A 21,340-nucleotide genomic window follows, 5' to 3' on the forward strand; every position below is an offset into this window, starting at 1 on the left:
TTTGAAAACAAGCATTCGTCTGTTTGCACTGAAATGAAGAACGGTTAATTTGAACTGGATGGTTCTTTCCAGATGGTGGTGACTGTGTAATTCAGAAGCGTTCTCTGGACGGCGTGCATGTTACGCGATATATATATATATATAAGCTTCAGCTGAAAATTCCTTATAAATATTCATCATACCGAAATGAGGTCTTCCCGGCGTCAATCCAAAAAAACTTCATCCGATCCACTTTAACGAAATATTTATTACCCATTATCTGGCTGATGTTCTTGGTAGAAAACAGATGGTTAATACATATTTCATACATCTCCAACGAATCGCTGAGATCGGGAATAGTGCCTTCTTGACAAAGTTTTCAAGGTTATTTCGATTCAAAACCATGGTTCATCCCATAAAGTGGGGAATTATAGGCCAGTAAGTCTGCTTAGTGTTATAGATAAAGTAATGGAAAATTAAGATTCGTATCCAGGTTAGTCTTGATAGGGGATGCTTGTTTGAGAGTACTGCACAGCGTTATGGGAAGATTAGCTATTACAAATTTATTTTATGATTAAGTCAGAGGGAAATAGACCTAGACAATAGCTGTGTGATCTGTTTGGATTTTAGGAGAGATTTTAATAGTTCTGCATAACTAAAAATATACCAAATGGGGAAAAAAAAAAAAATCTGTTGATGAATAGATGATAGGAAGTGGTGTTCAGGGGAAGACTTCAGAACCGCATTGCTAGGAGCAGAGCACAGCATAGTTCGGTGTGAGGATTTTTGATTAATGCTGTATACCCATGAATGATTTAGTTTAAATAGCAAAAGTAAAACTCTTTCTCTCTGCTGATGCAACGTTGGGCAGAGTAGTCAACTATTCAGCTGACCTAAGTTCTCTAGAAGATGGACTTAAAATACTTTACGCGCACAAAGAAGTAATTTTAAATTTAATGTCAACAAACGAAAGTAGAACTGATTAGGTCTGCTGGATATAAGTTGAATGGACAGGTTTTAATGAAAAGTTAATGAATTCAATGATTTAAGCATTTTGGCTGATACTGAATTTAAGTTTCAGTTATTAGTATAGCTAGAGTAATCTCAGAAATTATAGGAATAATTAAGACGCTTTACTTGTAGGAAAAATGAGGTAACTGGATTATGGTTTCCAGCTTCACTCAGTTTTTAATGGATGGCTAGCAAATTGAGGATATTCAGAGATTAAGTGTGAATAGTTTGTAGTTGTTGTGAGAATCGGTTCAGTTGTAATCTGATGAATCCATTTAAGAGGTGACAGAGTAAAAACTGAAGTTTATAAACTAGTTCAGGGTATGTATAAGACTGACACCATGAATTTGCACTTGGCTGAACCAGGTGCTAGAAGATAATAAAAAAAAGATAATGAAGAGAATTAAAACAACTATACAAAGTTCATTTTTTTACTGTTATTGTAAAAATATATGGAATGGCCTTCATCGATAAGTTACAAATTCGCCGCTTCTATATCACTTTAAGAGCCGGATGATTATTATGGATGGAGGATTAGGTTAATTAAAATTGGTGTATAATGCTCGTCTGGTAGTGTTGAACATATCAATATTGTGTATAAAAAATAAAAATCATCTGAAAGGCAAGAGATAAGAATCTATTCAGCTCTGTAGTAGGAGTGGTGAATTTTGTGTTACAGTATCTATTTGCGCCCCCCCACACACACGCGCATTAAACGGAGCTCAATGAAAAAAAAAAAAAAAAAACTGTTCTATTGTTGTCGTTGCAGTGCATTTATTTGAAATAAACTTTTCTTTTTTTCATCTCACTCACAAAAGGCTGTAAATATCACATTTTGTATACGAGTTCAATAATCTAAAAGATTATGCTGTAAGACCAAGTGGAATCCATATCCGTATCGTAGAACTTCAGAATATTTGCCGTTCGTTTGATCTGGGGCGGAATCCAGTTCTGGAAGCGAGGAAGATGCTTTTAAAGGCAAACAATGCTTCTGTTTGCTAATTATTCCATGTATTGAGTACTTGAAGGCCGATTCCTAGGAGGGAAACCTTCTGTATGATATATAGCTGTTATAATATTCCCTCCATATTATCTTTTTGTCTCTTCTTGTCTCTTTTCGACCATCAAACGTTGTCACAGTGCCGACTTCGACATTTAGATTTCATATTAATGTCTAGTGCAGGAATGTGAAATTTATTTTCCTAGATACTTGTATAAACAACCACAGGTAGGATGCGATTTTGATAACCTTATTTGCTTTGTACTTTTTTTTTTCTTTTTTTTTTTTTTTGAGATTGGACACAATTTCACGCTAGTTAAAATGACTAATGAGCGCTTCCAGGAGCCAATGCATAAAGGTTCATCACCCTTCTGTTCAAGATTTTATCAGCGATAATGCGATCTTGCAGCGTCTCATCTAGCAAATATATATCAGGTAGAAGATAACTCCGTTCTATATTATATTATATAACTAACTTCTGTGTACACGCAGCTTCCTCAATTATCAGCTGGATAACATACACTATAGCAATGGCTATCAGGACACGCTTCACTTGCCATACCTAGATACCACAGCATGTAACATTCTTATATAAAAAAGCTGGAAGACACTTATGCCTCCATTTGCTACAGATCCTGATTTACATCTAAAAATAAAAATAAAAAACAGCTTATGCAATCTGTCCGGTGTGAGGAAAAAAGTCTAATCTTCGTTTTTATTTATTGCCATTTGCTACGAATAGAAAGCTTAGACGCCGATATCTGATTAAAACTGCAAAAGTTGGCGAGTGACCATTATCAACAAATGGTCGTCATTTTAAGGTTAAATATTTTCTGGTAGTAACTTCAAATATATTAATCCCTCAGGTGACTCAACATTATTCCTTCACCACTTTTCAAACGTTGCACTTTTTAACTGTCGGAACATCGATAATACAGATAATTAAATCTAGGTTTTAAAAAATCATTCAACGGATTCTTGACATTTAAGGTCAGTTTTATAATCCGCTCGACTAATATTTGATATTCAAATCACTAGGCTTTATGGTCAAACTTTCTAACAGATGTTCGGCTTACTAAACACCACTCACTAACTCAAAAAGAAAACGTGAAACGCATCAAAACAATGTCAGTACCATTCATGTATAATGAGGTAATGACGCTCCTCGGATGTTCAGAGTATTCTTATACCCTGTATAAGAATACTCTAAACATCCTCTAAATGTTTTTCGGAATGAAAAAACATTCCCTACATACGTATGAGATCACAGACAGGCTAAATCATAGCTAAAAAAGCCAATGTCATCAGAGACCTTTAGGGACCAAACAATCACCTACACAACTATCAACGTTTCTTAAACTGATTTACACTGAATGCACAAACAGATTCAAATATTGACTTATTCACTGCTCAGAGAGAGAAAAAAAAAAAAATCTAGCTTGTACCCCTTTCTTAACCACACGCAAACTTCCACTGAGCAACCCTGTTCTCTTCACTCTCCTCTCCACTTCCATATAACGAAAAATTTCGTTAATCAGTATCCCATAATACCTTTTCAGAAGTTCATAGACTTCTATCATATTATCCTTCTTTCTCTTACTTAGTAGTCTGCAGTCTATATACCTTGAATTTGTCCTCGTGATCTACATTCCATAATCATCTTTGTACTTGCACCCTTCCCACAGATTCTTAATTCCCTCGGAATCAAGGAAACTAAATTATTATTCTTATTCCTTAGACTCATCAAGGGAGGCCCTAAACATCACGTCAAGAACAACTATTCAACATTCACACAGTATCTATCATACTTTGCCTTGAACTTATTCACGGTCATGGCACCCACAACAGACTCTGGCAGCTTATTCCACTCATTTACCACTCCCCAAGTAAAAAACCTAGCTCTAACACCCTTGCTAACCACACTCTTGCCCAGTTTCCATAGATTGCCCCTAGTCCTCCCACCACCAGTCCTGTTCTCAAAAATTCCTCTGAATTAATCTTATAGAAATTCTTCAGTAATTTGAATGTCTCAATCATATCACCCCTTTTCCGCCTATCAACCAATTTCTGCAACCCACAAATCTTCAACCTGTTCTCATAATGTTCATTCCATAGACCTGCTATCATCTTGGTCGCATGCCTCTGGATCCTCTCCACCTCTTCCCCATCAAAAAGAAACCCTGGCGCCCAAATCTGGGCACATTAGTCAAGATGGGTCTTATCAAGGCTCGATACAAAAGAACAATAACTTGCTTGTCTCTTCTCGTCAAAGTATTCTTCAGTAACCAAGTGAACCAAATGAGCTGATTTAGCCACTTTTGCAATGTGCCCCCTAAAGTTCAACTCCCTATCCACCAACACTGCCAAATCCCTGGCCTCAATTTCTTGGAGTACGGTTCCACGAATGTGATATACTGCTGCTAATCTTTTCACACCAAAATGCATAACCTTACACTTTGCCACATTAAATTGACATCCATTTTCCTTAGCCCATTCCTCCAAACTATCCAAATCATCCTGCAAAATTTTGACATCCTGTGCACTCACAACTGCTCCCAACTTTGCATCACCAGCAAACAAATGAACAGTTCCTCTCGGATCCTTTCCTATTTCGTTAATGAACAAATTGAAAAGTAGTGGTCCAAGAACAGAACCCTGCGGCACACCACTAGTCACGGGCCTTCTTTAGGAGTCTGTTCCTGAATAACCTACTCTCTGATATCTCTCCATCAACCACCCTCCTATCCGTCTCACCAACGCTATATCCATCCCCATATGCTGCAGTTTACTGATTAGAGTTCCATGTGGTATCCTGTCAAAGGCCTTAGCAAGGTCCAGAAGTATCACTGTAAACCCATTAATTACCCTTATCCAGTTCAGCCGTCACTGTGTTATAAAACGTGAGCTAGGTACTGAGGCATGATCTACCCTTCACAAAACCATGCTGTCCCCCACACAGTATCCCATTTTCATCTATCCATTCCTGTATTTTTTTTCTTGACTACTTTCTCCAAGACCTTGACAAAGACTCCTGATATGCTGATCGGTCGGTAATTTGCAACGGCAGTCTTGGAACTCCTTTATGCAGTGGAACTATATTCCCCTCTTTCCACCCCCTCGCGACTAACCCAGACCCGAGATCAACTTAAACAAAATGGTCATGAGCACTGGCAATTACGACCCGAGATGGTATACCATCCAATCCCACAGATGTATTCACATTAAAGTTTTGTAATAGACTTCATCTCCACTTCATTCACCACAATTCCCGTATAAGCTATTGGTTCCTTCATTCCTGCAATATCACCACCTGGATGTTATACTCTTGCAAAGTGCTCGCTCAGTAATTCCACTATATCAACTGATTCAGTTACATCCCTACCATCGGCATTCCTTAAAATCATTCTGCCGTATAGATTTTTTTTTTCTTTTACTTGCAGCATATCGAAAAAACTGTTTGGGATTCTCTTTAGTTTGCATGGCTAATTCCATTTCCTAATCCGCTTTTACTTTTCTTACCACACTCGTTACCCTTCTGGCCTGCGCTTTATACTGTTCGTGTGCCTGGTGGTCACCTTTCTCCTTAAATTCTCTCCACAGTTGTTTCTTTTCTTTTTTTTTTTTTTGCAGCTCAAGCTTAATGGTGTTATTCATCCATTTAACCTCTACTTGATTTACTATTCGGATTCTAGGTATACAATCAGCCATTACCTCCTGCAAATGCTTTTTAACCACCTCCTATGCACTATCAACATAACCAGCCCTTGCAGTTTTACATGCCATGGCACTGAACCAAGCAATCTCCTAAGCTTGTCATACTTACCAGCCCGGTAATTCCACTTGTACCCTGTCTTAATTGAAAATTCCACACATTTAGCCACTTCCCAGGTCAAGACCTTATGATCATTCTCACCAGTTGGTGGCAACGTGGTTATATTCATTACACTCAAATTCACAAATGCAATTACTAGGTCAAGCACTCTCTAACCCCTAGTGTTTTCCATTACATGTTGTCTCAGATAGTTATCCCTTAATAACTGCATAAAATCCAATTCCTTCCTTCCACGTGTCCTCTCCTCCTTCCAATCAATGTTACCATAGTTGAAATCCCCCATAATAATTACCCTCCTTATACTCATTGCGTCTATTTGCTTATGCATACTATCTCCACCATCTATTCCATGACCTGGTCTATAGCAGCATCCAACTGTATATTTTATTCTGCTAGTCTCAATCTCACACCAAATAGCCTTCAATTGTGCTCTTTTCTCTATCCTGCAGTTCAACTTCTATTCTCCTTGGCTGCAGTTCATCAACTATCATCAATAAACTCCCCCCCCCCCCCCCATTTTATTCTCTCTGTCCCTCCTGAACACACCATACCCTTCATATTCTATCCCACTAGCTATATCATCTTCTGTCAGCCATGTTTCACTAATACCAATAACCTGTAGCCAGGAAGAGCCAACTAAGACCAAAAATTCTTCCTTCTACTCCTGGTATTAGTATACATGAAATGCAGAAGCCCGTTAGTCCCACCCCTATCTTGTTGCCTTATACTAACTATCCCATTCTGATTTGTTGTCCTTCGTACTAGCTCGGGCATTAGAGGGGGGGGGGAGTAGATATGTCTGCATATCTACCCCCCCCTCTTAAAATCTGTGCTCAGTAGTCCAGGTGCCATTGTATGAAGGCGTTATAAAGAGGTAAAATGACGTTTCTCCTTACATGTTAATGTTCGTTTCTGCATCGCAGTTATCTTTTGAGTTGTATCTGCAATTTTTGCCATGTGACCTTTTAACTGAGTCGAGGCTATATAGTAAGAGATCGGTCCGCTGAAGTTAGTGATTTTTATCTCTGCTGTTTTCTTAGAACAATTAATATTTGATAGTATATTACTGCTGATCTACGTAGTTATAGTATTTGCTATATTTTTGGATATTTTGTATACTGTAAGAAAGTAGTAATGTACAAAAAGCAAAAACTTCGCGAGAACAACAGAGCAATAACAAACAGAAATGCTAATGAAACTGTGAACGAAGTTTGCTTAAATGAACAGAATCATAACATTTCAGAAACTAGCAAGGATATCGAGTATGAATTATCTTCGGAAATATTTTCGCTACAACAAATTATTAAACGGACGACATAGGAATTGGAAAACGTCGAAAAGCGATTAGAGAAGCATCGGATAGACATGACAGGTAATGAGGAGAAACAGAAGCACTGAACAGGTAAAAAAATCGATTGTAAAAAGAAGGATACTATACCGTACGTAGAATCAATTATAAATCATGTGATTAATGAGTATTACTATTTCGAATTATCTGGATGATAAAATCGAAACTAACGGATATAACTGAAAAGCTGAAAATAAAAGATCATAGTACTGTTAGGTTACAAACAATTTGACTAATGACAGTGTGAGAGAGGATATGAAAAACGATTACTGGAAGAAGCGAGAGTGAAAGAGTTAAAATAGATGGTCTATTATCTTGTTATAACACTGGATAAAGAAGGCCTATGATGGTAAATGATTCGATGCGTGGACTGTGTATAAAGAGTGTTTGGATGTGTGGAGTGAGTAGAGGAAGATGGAATTTATACAGGAAGCACGGGTCACACTTGAATACCTTGGGTATCAGTAATCTGGAAAAATTATCTCATACAAATGGAGATCTATACTGCTCAAAACAATTAAAGGATATTTTGGTTTTCTTGTAAATTATAAAGCTGTAAAAATAATTTACAAATGTAACACATTTATTTTAAAATATTCTTAATATACAACAGTGTGGAACACGCAACTGCGTACAAAATCATGTTAAGACTTGTCGAAACGTGTCTTAGCCGTATTAGCATGTGGAGGGGGGGGTATAAAAGCATGGCTTGTTGCACTCACTTCCACAGTGCATAATTATCACTTCAACTGTAAACCTGTTTCACCTACCACATTACTTTGTTAAAAATGGCAACGCAACATGATATCCCGGAATCCACGGCTTGGAGAGCCATTGATCGATTAGAAGCTGGACAAACGTAGCAAGTTGTCGCTCAAGCGTATCGTGTATCTCAAAGCGTAATTTCGCGACTTTGGAATCGTTTTCTGGAGAGGGGAATGTTAGAAATCGTCTTCATGCCATATGTTTATATGCTCGAAGACCAATGGTTTGCATTCCACTTACTGCAAATCACAAAAGAGCCCAGAGAATTTGGGCACAGGAACACTGCAATAGGACAAACGAGGATTAATATGGCGTGAAAGTGGAACAAGAAATAATCCACAGTTTGTTCGTGAAAGACCCCAACATCAAGGTGGGAATTTGATGGTATGGACTAGAATAAGTATAGGTGGCCATACTGATCTCTATTTTATTTCTCTCAGAAACGGTTCCTTAGCAGCCCAAAAGGTATCGCGATGAGATTTTGGAACCTATAGTTCATCCATATGCTGCTGCAATTGGCCAAGAATTCATTTTTATGGATGACAATGCTCGTCCACACCATGCAAATTTGGTACAAGAGTGGTTTGAGGAAGAAGGTATTGAACGAATGGACTGGCTTGCCTATTCACCGGATTGTAATCCAATCGAACATGCCTGGGATGCTTTAGGTAGGTGCGTTTCTGCCCGACTGGTATCACCACGATTGCTCCAAGAGCTCGAAATTGCTCTCACAGAAGAGTAAGGAAATATCCCACAAGAACTGTTTGATCATCTTATCCGGTCCATGCAATCAAGATGTGCCGCTGTTTTGGCTAATGGAGACCATACGCCCTATTAAAAATTAACAAGAGCATTTTTGGCTATTCTTGTTAAAATTATTTCACGCTAAAATATATAATTTGTAAAATTTGTAATAGGTATCGATTATTTAAACGGTATCTCATCAATTACACCCTATCTATAAGTAAGAAATATATATTGATGTACAAAGTACCCAATAGTTATAATTATTTGCAGAAATTTATAATTATCCGACAGAAACTAAAATATTACCCAATTGTTTTGAGAAGTAATATGGAGACTCAGGGAAAATTGGATTGTGAATGGGGAAAATGCAGTGGCGAATTCCCCATGCTTGCTATGCTTGCTGCGCAAGCTCATTAATTGAGAAAGTAATATTTATTTGTTAATAAATGCATTCCATTTAGGCTTTTGTTTTTATAGACAGAAGACATTTTAAGCTTGCGCTGCAATAATTGAGCTCTGCGTTGTGTATTGAAGGCCGACGCTAGTCAAGCTACCTTGGCTTGCTCGGTTGTGGGAGCATCCAGCTCCTCGCTTCAGCACTGTGATTTCATGTGCGCGCATAGCCATTTCCGCTCCCTCCATGTCATCTCACCCTGTTGCTTAAACACGGGCCATATGCAGTCAAAGTAGCTCTAGCCAGTGAGCTTCAGCCAGCCTTAACAAGTGTGCGTGTTGCTTGGGAAAATTACGGTTGCAACCAACTTTTTATGACGATGTTATTGACCAGTTCATAAAGAACTGTAGGGTAAAATTTGTATTCAAGTAGCTAAATTGAAAAAGATAGAATGTCATTTGTAAAATAAATGTTGTATTTGTATGATTAAATGTACATAAATTTCTAAATACTGTACATAGTTTTAAATAGTCAGTAATTCATTATTCTGCTAAATCAGACTTCAATCACACCTCTCATTCCCTGAATGATAACAAGAGCAAGAGTGAATTTCAAGACCAGCATTCGCTCCCGGGAAAATGTGAGCATCTGCATAAGACCTACTAAGTTATGCAATTATATTAATTACATGCTTAATAATGAAGTCTAGTGAAAATTACTGTATTCGTTCATTACGAACTAGTAGTAGATATGAATAGGAATCCGAAAGTTGTCCACCTGGGTCATGCAAATTACAGAGGGTTACAAAAAACATGGAGGTAACATGTCTGTACATACATAAATGCCAGGAGTATAAGGAACAAAGGGGTTAAGTTCAGTGCCTTAGTAAACACCTTGTGGCTTCAGATTATTGGCATTAGTGAGACCTGGCTCTCAGAAGCAGAGGTACTAACTGGTAATGAGTGTAAAGGATGCAGTATTTTCAAGAAGGATACACAAGACAGGAGAAGACGGGGGGGGGGGTTGATGCTAATAATATCAGATGATATGAATCCAGTTGGAGTAGAAAACTATGATTAAAATATTAGTAACAATTTTCCACGTAACAGTCAGTTTTTAGCTATGTGGTGTTAGGTGGAGGCTAACGAGATTAAATACACGGTAGGATGTTGCTACAGACCTAGTGGATAAGCTGCTATTGACGATGAAATTAATCATCATGGGGACTAATTATCCGAGCATTAATTGGATAGCAATGAAATCTCACTTCAATAATTAAGCCGAATTTATTGATTTGTTGCGAGACAACTTCCTTAAGCAGCATGTGAGATGGGGAATTCGAGGTCGAAGAAACCTGCTTATTGTGTCAGAAGGGGTTTCAGTAAAACATATGACTGTTCACTCCTCCAGTTGTTGAGATTTGTGTGGTACTGATCTGGGAGGCAGCTAAGTGTATGGGTATTCCATTTAGAAAAGGTTACATGCTTAAATTCAAAGAAAGCAAATTAGGGTCAACTGAGGAAAATACTACGTTCGATCGTATGGTATCGGTTGCTAAATAGGAAGGATGTCAGCAGTGTACGGGAGCATTTAAAAATGCATCAGTGCAATATTGGAATGTGTCCCTAGAGATCAAAGAATAAACAGGATGGGAGTGAAATAAATATACACTCTTATTAAGCAAGGGATTCTTAAGAAAATGTGAAATGGAAAGAATACCGCATGCATAAGGATGTTGTCAGTTATGAAAATTACAAAGCGTCAGCCAGAAAAATTACAACTATTACACGAAAAGCTAATTGCGAATAAGGTAAGAAACTGGCTCTGCAAGACAACGATAGAATTCTTTTGGGCTGTCGTTATGCTTCAAGGAAAAGAAATAACGAATGTGGAAGAATAACTCTCATCAATGCACATGCTATACAGCTGACAAATGAAAAATTGATTGTTCAACTAAAAAAGGTGGTCGTTTTGCTAAGAGCTATCAAAGTGGTGTACTGAAAACTCAATGCTACCTCTACATTGGAGGAAGATATTCAGTGTATGAGGAGGTACTAGAGCTTTTCCATAAACTGAATATGAATTTGACAGTAGGGACTGATGGGATATCAGCATGGATGCTAAAAGAGCATTCAACTAAACAGGCTGTAAAATCTGAGTCTCAAACACAGGGGTGATTCCACAGGAGTGGAAAGAATGTATGATAATACATCCTTCCTATGTATTATCATTCTTCCTGATGTGTCTACCTATCAACATATCACCATCTCTGGAGTGGTGATGAAGATTTCGGAAAAGTTGGTAAGAGATCGCATATAGAAATGAGTTAACAGAGAATATATACCAGGGGTAGTGAACCTGTAGCATGAGTACAAAATTTTTGGGCACGCGAAATTCAGAGCGTCCTAAAAAAAAGTTTTGCACTTCGAAACATCACTCCAGGTATCCAGCTGAGTTGTGAACTGCGCACGCTCGTTCTCTCTCTTCTAGGCATGTAGTGACGTCACACCATTCATTAAACAGCTGTATACGCACAGTGATATTCGGAGTGGTGAGACGAATTGACGAAATTGTGGCAAAAGTTTATCTTTTTTTATAGGAAGGAGTTTATTCTAATACCTTTATTAAAACATATTTGAATTTTTTTTTTTAATTTCATTATTTTTTGCTACGCTTTTGTGAAGTAAATCATGTATGAGAAAAATGATATACGGTGTAAAACTCTGAGGGGGCAAGAAACCCAACCCCTTTTTAACTCATGCTCCTGGCATTTGTATAGGCATAACAAAGTTGCCTCCTGACTTTTTGTATGCTTACATCTGCAGTCTGCTTGGCCGGTTGGGCCACATACTCTTTCTGGTTCTCTCTCTCTCTCTCTCTCTCTCACACACACACACAACCCGAACCCAAGGCGTACACAGGTCAACCCCACCATACTCAGTGACATTATCACGTTTGCATATCTCAGCTGAACATTTTCGCTGTTCTTCCCATGAAGATCTAGTTTGAGTCTGCATTAGGTCGGAATCCAATAATTTCTCCAGGTACCTGATGCCAAATCCATTTCAGATTATACTGCGGACATAAAGATGACTTAAACAGTACATAAAAAGGGGGCAAAAATCAAAAATTAAAGATTTCTAGTTTTCTAGAATTTCTCAATTTTATTATGATTTTGGGTGCCTACCTTTTCCATAATCTTCTAGTTTGATGTTCTGATGCATACTAAATGGCGACTGTGGAAGTTCATCACTTAATGTTAGGGAATAACTATGTTCTGACTGTATGTGTGGAGACTGTACGGCATCACTCATCATCCGGTCGTTCAAAATGATAGGCTGGTTATCCAAAATATTTGTCCAATCGGAGTTGTTGTCCATGGTAGTCATTTCATCAAAGTTCTGCGTTAAAAATATCTCTAATGAAACACATGTTAAAATACTAAATTATAAATTGATAAAAATATAATATAGAAAGTTGTATGATAACTCATGCACCTAATATCAAAACTCCGTTGGACGTAAAATTTATTAATGGAGTGAAAAACTAGCATTTCATATAAAGGTTTATTCGATTTTCTAAATTTAACGATATGGTTCTCTGAGAGCAGTTCTAATTTTAGAAATTCATTACCTCATATACTCTTTCAAAATGTATAACAATCTTAGTAATTCTCTCACTAACACCAAAAGGGTTACAAACTGAACAGGATGTTGATTCAGAATCTTGCCACTTTGAATTAAAGAAAAGCTGGAGGCTCCTCCTTACAGTTTCTAGCCCAGATATGAAGTTTATTTCCCCTATTTAGGCAGTGGTGATGAATTATGCAATTTCATTCAATTCCACAAACGTTAAGAAAGGTCAAATATTCCATGTGAAAACTTAGTAAATTATTCTGCGCTTTCGTTTCTGTCAACCGCACTGCCTTACTGGGTGCAGTGATGTCCATGAAACCACTTATCCTCAGTATGTTAAAAAAAAAACTGCTATTCGTAAGAATTAGTGATTGGAGACACACTTTACAATGAATATATTGTTGAAATAGGCTAAATTCCAAACAAATGTTTTAATGACATGATTATATGCATATTTTATACACAATACGATATTTAGATTGCGAATAAATTTAAAAGAACTGGATCTATGTGTGGTGAAGAGGATCGAGACGCCAAAGAACAGTACCTGAAAACATTGAATCTGTTTGCAAGAGAATCAGAAAGTAAGTTAGGAATGCATCCTGTGGATTAAACATACTCAAAACAATTCACAGAAATCTTGCATTTGACTCTGAAGAAGAAGAAGAGGCTTTACCACATTCAAATACTGCACGACTTGCATGAAGATTGTTCAAGACAAGCAGCAGCAGCGATGTGTGCGTAAGATATACAATCTTGCGCATTTGTAATTTCTGATCCTCTTCAAAGACTTGGAAAACAGATTCAATGCTTTCTTGTACTCTCATAGAGTGACCAGATCTATCATCATGAATAGATTTAGTTCTTTCAAATTCATTCGCAATTTGAATACCGTCTTTTGTATAAAAATAAGCATATATATTCACGTCATTAAGATATCTGTTTGAATTTTGCCTTCCTGTCCTACTCATCCATCCATCCTAGGACGGGTTGAGTCCCCCTCCCCCACCCCTAATGAGGAGACTTACGACGAATTATTGCAGCCGGGTCGTGACTCCTTGCTGCATCTCCTAAGGGCAGTATTTCTGGCTGTAATGTGTGTGTGTTCACGGGGCCCGTTTGTCTGTTCTGCGGGAAAAAAAAAACCCGAGTTTTCTAGTAGGAAAAACACCCTAGCTCCGTATGAGACCGGCTGATTCACCTTCCGTCGAAAGAGAGCTATGGAGGCAAATTTACCTTATTTGACCAAAATGCGCTGTGACTTTCAGGACAACCTGCATAATTATAATTTTAAAACAAAAATTATCATGAAAGATTTGGGCCAATAACCTAAAAACTGTTAAGGGAAAAAAATGGAGTTGAGCTATCTTTTCTTTCAAGATATTATACATAATGTGAAAAGAAATACCATTCTGAAACTTACAGGTACATTATCTTATCAGTCTGTACATATTTCTCAAGTCTCAGAAGCCTTTATTTTTCATGGAAAGGCAACACTGTTTTCAACATTTACTAAGCATTTTCCGTCCCTGCACTTGCTACTTTCCGTCCATGGTTGTAAAGTTACAGAAACACACACATATTAGTACCGCTGATAGGTTAATGGTGAAATAATTCGGAAACCATCATCTTGAGTTCAAAAATGGAAGATTTTTTCCAAGATACCTCAAGCCAACTAATAAGCAAGGTGAAGGAAATTCCTGTTGCAGTAATTCAATGCTTTCAGAAAGAGGCAATTTGTAAATAAAGAAACAATTACCTGACACCGAGTAACGAAAGTTGTCTACTACTTAAGGATATACATAGATATGCATAAACCAACAGCCAGTTGACTGCACAGAGGAAGCTCCACCCATTCAACCAATTAGGCAGCAGAACTTAAGCATGTTACAAAAATCGTGTCTTTCTCCCCACAGTGAATTCACTCAATTCAAGAAAGAGTAGACTGGTACTGAATGCATCACAGACGGTTACACGAAAAAATTTTCAGAAAGTACCACGAGTAACTCCATATATAAATATGATTTTCTGTGCACACAGTCTTGCCATAAATACTGTTACAACTTCCGCACACCACCGCGCTGCCCACAGGCCTGCAGTTCCGTTACTGGCGCTGTGCGCAGCCAACATTCGCGTATTTATCAGAAGAGAGAGAAGTGCTATTACAGTTATCTAACTGTAACAGCACTTCATAAGTTTGGCATTAAGGGCTAAGAAGAAACAAATGGAGAGTATCAGATGTGATTTAGATCCTATAAATGAAGCATATAAAGTAGAAGTCGGTAAGAAATTAAAAAGTTTGGAGAAGACAGGAAGAGAATTAGAAGAACTGTGGGAAGAAACAAAATGTACAGTCATAGAAGCAGCAAGGAAGACTCTAAGTAAAACAACAAAGAAATACTGTAATTTGTTAGAAGAAGCTATTCAAATAGCAGAGGAAAGAAGAAACATGAAACTTCAGAGAAACAAAACAAGGGTTAGACAACTGAGTGCAGATTTCCAGAGACAGGCTAGGAAAGATAAGGAAAAACATCTAAACAAAAGGTGCAAGGAAACTGAAGAAAGCAATATTATGGAGAGAACAAATATCTGTTTAATCCCTAGATTAGGAGTTGTAAAAAATAATTCGGGAAAATGTCTGATGGAAGAAGAAGCAGTAAAAAAAAAAAAAAGATAGAAAGAGTATGTAGAGGATGTATAAGAAAAATAATAATATCGAAGGAAAATTTGAAAGGAGAGAAGTGTTCAGGAACCCATGATAATAAAAAAGTGAAGTGATGCTAGCAATGGAACAGCTGCCAAAAAGAAAAGCTCCTGGAGCTGATGGAGTATCAGTGGAATTATTGAGAGCAGCTTGGGATGAAGTAGTGACTATATTGACTGAAATTTGTCAACAGGTTTGGAAGAAAATATATTGGCCTAGAAATTGGAAAACATCACTATTCATCCAAATCCCCAAGAAAATCAAAATGCCAGAGATTATAATAATTATAGAACCATCGCTTTAATTTCACATGCAAGTAAAATTATGCTGAAAGTGATCTAAAAAAGGTTGGATCCATATGTGAATAGAAAAATGCTGCAAGAACAAGCAAGCTTTAGGAGAGGTAGAGGAACTAGAGACCAAATAGAAACATGAGATGGATTATGGAAAGAACAAGAGAATTTCAGAAGGAAGTAATCATTTGTTTTATTGATTATAAGAAAGCTTTTGATTGTGTGGATCACAACGGACTGTGGATAGCATGCCAGCACTTGGGCGTTCACTCTCACTCCTCCTATCCATCCATGACCTTCTGAATAACCTCAAATCCTATTTATAGTTTTGGTGATGACAAATGATACGAGCTTCAAGATCTATAACTGGTGTCTTGAAAATCGATATCCTCGCTATTCTTAAGTGAGGTGAAGATAATGAGCTCTATTTCAGTGCCACCAAAACACAGTCCTGTATTTTTCGGAAGCAAGGTGTTGCTTTACGCTTCCTCATTATTCATAATATTCTAATCGCCAACGAAGATTTGTTTTCATTTCTTGATGTTTGACTTTCATATCTAGTCTATCATGAAAAAAACATCCCTTCCATAGCCTCTACGCCTCCAACACTGTTCTTTATTTCTGTTCTGCGTAACACTATAAACCCAATCTGATCTTACAATATTCTCACATTTGGAGTGGTGGATCCTAAACCTCCTCTGGAATGCTTGAGTGTATCCGGAAGAGATCTATTCGCTTAATAATGACTCCTCTCTCATTGACTTCCTCTAATCGTTTTAACAGATGCTTTGTGTCTGCGTTGTCTTTTATATGAGTATTTCTATGGGCGATGGGTCCGTGACACTGGCTATTACCATTTCGCTTTAACAATGTACGAACACGGGCAGTTGCTGATCAACATCCTTAGACAGTTAAGATCAGAACTTATCGAACCGATGGAAGAAACATCACTTCCATAGCCTCTCTTACCTCAAACACTATTCTTCTCTTCTGCTGTGCACATGAATATATTCCCAGCTATTCGAGAAACACCGATGGCTTCTTCCCATACATAGCACACTGTCATGCTATAGGTATTGTAACCTCTTAAGTGGATTAATAAAAAATGATAACAGCAAAAAAAAAAAAAAAACGTGCAGATCGGTCCTATGAGGGTCAGTGTAATACAATTTAGAAACATCACAAGGAAGAACTGTTTCTTTCAACCTAAGAATGGAAAAAACAAGACTGTGATTCATTTACTAAGTGCATCACTTTATACATATATATAATGAAAATCCCACCCACTAAGGTTATAAACCTATGACACATCAGTGCCCTCAGTGAGCCGGTTAGATAATTCAGAAACTCTGCTTAAAGACCAAATATAAGAATATTATACATACCACTCCAGGCCTCCATGTAAATAAGATCTTCTCACATTGAACGATAAATACCGCTACTTAAATAAAAATCAGTAAATGTGCATGCTTAAAGTGTTAAACAATACTTAAATAATCCATTCTCAGTGAATATTTTGTTTGCATTGCGTAAGCAAACATAAGCATTCTTATAGTTCTCTTTACCTCAGTTTATTGTTATTTTTTGCTAATGTTTTTGGCAGATGTTAGGCCTGACACAAAGTTGACAGTAAAAGAATTCGTCTCTGGCTGTTGTGATTCCATAGATGTACTATAAATGAAGTATAATCTGATTTAAAATTATTCTGATTGTCCAAATTGGTCTGTTTTCCTTAAAAGTATTCTTTGACTTCATCTAATGGAAGTATTTTCCCATTCTGAGTTGGTAAACTTGCTTCTGTCTAGCTTATTAAAGTAAATATAAATGTCTGTATTCCAACTTCACTGAGTGACAAAAAACAAAACTATTTATCGGATTCTCAGCTGAGAAAGGTTGTGCTTCCGTGTGATACAGAGCACGACGAGAACATACCATCCTTGCGTGTATAATGCTATCGCTTGTACTACCCATGTGTGTAATAAGGCACTACTATCATCGTTGCTTAGAGATTTGTCTATGGGTTTTGTTTTTGCTTAACCTACTTATTAATATTAACATTCCAAATGAATACACTGGCTCGCAATGATGCACTCTTAATTACTGTGACTCAGAAGTCCATGAGTTAAGTTGGTGGCAAATAGCATAGTTTAGAATAAATGCAGGCTTGATGAAACAAAGTCCTGTACATATTCCCCAAAAATATGGTGCCGAGTAAACGGCTAATTGACTGACAAACGAAACAGAATTGGGAAGTTTTGCAAATGAAAATTAGTTTTATTGCAAATTAAAGTTCTGTTAAAGGAGTGTTATATTGAGACAACGGTGATCATTATAGAAGGGAGGTAGCTATACCATTCAACCTAAACTCGAAGATAAACTTCTTGGATGGCAAGCAATTTCAAGCAGTGATGAGCGAAACTTTCAGAGTGGGAAATTGAACAATGATTTAACTTCACAGTTGTTTATGGTCACTACGGAGCGCTCTAGTAGAAAAGAATTTTCAAGTCATTAGGAAGGCAGAAGTCAGTTGATATAAAGCTGTTTCTTGTTGGAGACCTCAACTATAGAATAAAATATGAATTCTACCAAATCATTTTGAATATTTTTTTATGGGGAAGGGGGCAAAACTAATAACAATGCTAAGTACATTCTGAACTTTTTTTTCCCGAGATAGTCATTACTAACACCTTGTTTCAATATAAAGATGTGCATAACCTGATACTGGTTCAGGATAATACAAGAGTATGCAAAGAGTTTTAAGCAGGAAGTGAAACAGTTTTGAGCAGGATAAAAATTAGTGTCATACTGAAAAAAAAAAAAATGTACTAAAGTTTTAAAAGCAAGTTGGGCATCTTTCATAAGTGAACCGTATACTTATATGTACAATTATTATTGCAGATGTTAAAAACTAGTTTGCAAACAAGAACCAGCATCAACATCTGAAAAAAAAAAATGCTGTTGGTTCAACCAGGAATGCAGGTGGTCAGGTTGTCTGCAAGGACAAAAATCAGACCTGATTTTGTGGATAAAGTAAAAATAAATAAAGCCAAAAGTCAAAGAAAGTATAGTAGAGACAAAATGCTTTGTATGATATTGAAAAAAAAAAAAGCTTCAATTCCCATATGTTAAAGCTAATAACTCAAATCAATACCGTTCACAAAAATTAAACAAATTATTCAATTAGATTAGAGTGCGTCTATCCACAAACCAATCAAGAATACCAATTTCGACGGTGACAGGTGCTCATGGGTATAGCACATTCCGAAGTAATTCAATTTTAAACACTTAATATTAAAATCATCGCACACACACATATATGGAAAAACAACTTTCTGAGCTGTTCCATTTGAATTAATGCTCAAGAAAACGACAAACAAGCTTGAATACATGCAATTGACATAGCAAATAGAATTACTCGCCCTATGAGTGATTAATTAGGTTCATATGAAGCCAAGTTCCTTGGCTATGACAGGACAGGCCACATACACAGGCCACATAGCGCCTCCGTAGCGCAATTGGAAGAACGACGGTACATTGCGCCCTTCGATTGGAATAGGCCTCAGTTCGATTCTCGTCGCGACGGGAGGAATCTTTATCTGGTCGATTTCAATCGATGGTGAGTTAGCCGATCTCATACGGAGGTAGCAGGGTTTTTTCTCCCGGAAACTCGGGTTTTTCATCCCGCATACATACAAATCGGCCCTTCAGAACACACGCAATTTACAGACAAAAATTACTAGTTGTGGTGGTGTTGGAGGTGGGCGGTAGATGGCGTTGATTCGTAGTTGAGGTAAGGTGCAGAGATAGTTGAAGATGTCCTCCCGCGATGAGTCTTCGGACTCCTTGGAGGTATCAGGAATAATAATAATAATAATAATAATACATTTAAGTGAAGAAAAGATGGTTTCAGCTAACAAATAATTCTGAAGAAAAAGCGCCTGCGTAGCACATCACATGGAACAATGCATCATATGTCCTTCGATGGGAAAGACCGAGGCTCAAATCTTCGCTAGAAAAAGAATCTTTATAAGAATTTAACTGAAAGCGAGAATCTGATTATCTAAGTCAGTGCTTCCCAAACTTATGGATGTAAAGGCCCCCTTTGGAAAAATTAAAATATTTCGCGTCCCCCCCCCATAGAAAAAAATCGTAATACAGAGATATTATTATAATATTTAAAAAAAATCATCTAACGCCTTTTATTCCCTTATAGGGTGTAGGCGAGGCCTTTATACCCTATCTAGCTTTTGGAGACTGAGTTCAATCTCCACCGGTAGTCAATCAGAGATAGCTGGCTCATGTCAATCACTAATTACAGCAGCCACCGATGAAGAGGCTGGCAAACAAGTGCTGCCATCTCTTGGTGTCTAACCCTAACAAGATATGTTACTGTCTGTAATAATGTGTGTACTACGGTCGATTTTCTTGAGTTTACGGGATAAAAAACCCGCTTGCCCGATCGACTAACTCGGGAATCGGTCGAACTTGGGAACGGCTTAGAAAAAGTTCCTCCAGTCGGCAACTGGACTTGAACTTAAGTCTGACTTCGAGTGACCAAGCCCAGAGGACACAAGCGCCACTACCACTGAGCTACACAGGCCTGACTTATATTCACTACAATTTATATTTAAGATTTTGCGTTCGTAAGCTTTTTTGTGCTTCTTATCAATACTTTTGAAAATGCGTAATGAATATTAGAGCTTAATGAATATTTACTAATATTCATTAAGCTCTAATTCATTAAACGCCGAAATATGCAGGAAGCAAAATTTGTGAACCAACACCAATGTGTGATTTTTTTCATTAAAAAAAAAATAAAAAAAAAAGAAATAATAAAAATTAAATACGTTTCTTTTAAGATTAAAAAAAATCTTAGTCCTAAAACATCTTAAATTTGTTTTCATTATTTCACGACTCCCTCAACAAAACGTACGTCCCACAAGGGGGGGGGGGGAGCCCACAGTTTGGGAAGCGCTGATCTAAGTAACGGACAATCTGATTCCGACGCACTATTCGTGCCATTTCAGGCCTCAAATAATCAAGATAATCGACACCAGGCGACGATATTCGTCGGTCTCTGTAGCTATGAATGCAACCATAGACGTGTAAGTCGTTCATAAGGAAATCAATATGTAAATTACACATGTTAATACACGACTGGTACTACTTTTCTCATACACAAATTCAAACAATTCCCAGTATTATTTTTGGAATATCGATTTTGTGAAAGATTGACTAACAAATACGAGTACAGCTTTCAAGTCACTTATGTTTCGAAGAAAACTAAAGATAACAAATCAAGTAAGCAAATGCAATTTGAATAACGGTGTTTAAAGCATATGCCATTTGCTTATCGAAATAATATAGGTTTTGTTTTCTTTTTAAATACGCCAGTTTAATTTGTTTCTCAATTTTATATAAATCGTGATATAACAACGGACTGAGGAAGTTGGCATTTATATCGTCTACATATTTTCATATTCATACTCATCTGCCTTGCATGAAAAACAAGCCTATATTCAGCTGAATTCCCCCCCCCCACACACACACACACACACCACCAAAAATAAAAAAATAAAAAAAAATACAAAATTCAACCATCAAACTATTATTCCATTATCCTCATTCCCAA

At 37.2% G+C, this 21,340-nt stretch overlaps 1 protein-coding gene across 7 annotated transcripts in view; it reads right to left on the reverse strand.

The window, feature by feature from the left end:
• Nucleotides 1-21,340, reverse strand: part of LOC150102799 (cyclic AMP-responsive element-binding protein 3-like protein 1) — a 384,285-nt gene that overhangs the window by 203,741 nt on the left and 159,204 nt on the right. For 6 of the 7 annotated variants that reach the window (XM_090399326.1, XM_090399325.1, XM_090399327.1 and 3 more), the window contains one exon: nucleotides 12,264-12,477. In XM_090399326.1, coding sequence (XP_090255452.1) covers nucleotides 12,264-12,477 — 214 coding nt within the window. Of the gene's footprint in view, nucleotides 1-12,263; nucleotides 12,478-16,677; nucleotides 16,776-21,340 lie in introns of those variants that run through there. The other variant, XM_090399331.1, reaches the window with a different exon arrangement.

This window comes from Typopeltis vanoorti, chromosome 10 (genome assembly GCF_054136105.1).
Source record: "Typopeltis vanoorti isolate ZY-2024b chromosome 10, IOZ_Tvanoo_1.0, whole genome shotgun sequence".
Taxonomy (NCBI): Eukaryota; Metazoa; Arthropoda; class Arachnida; order Uropygi; family Thelyphonidae; genus Typopeltis; species Typopeltis vanoorti.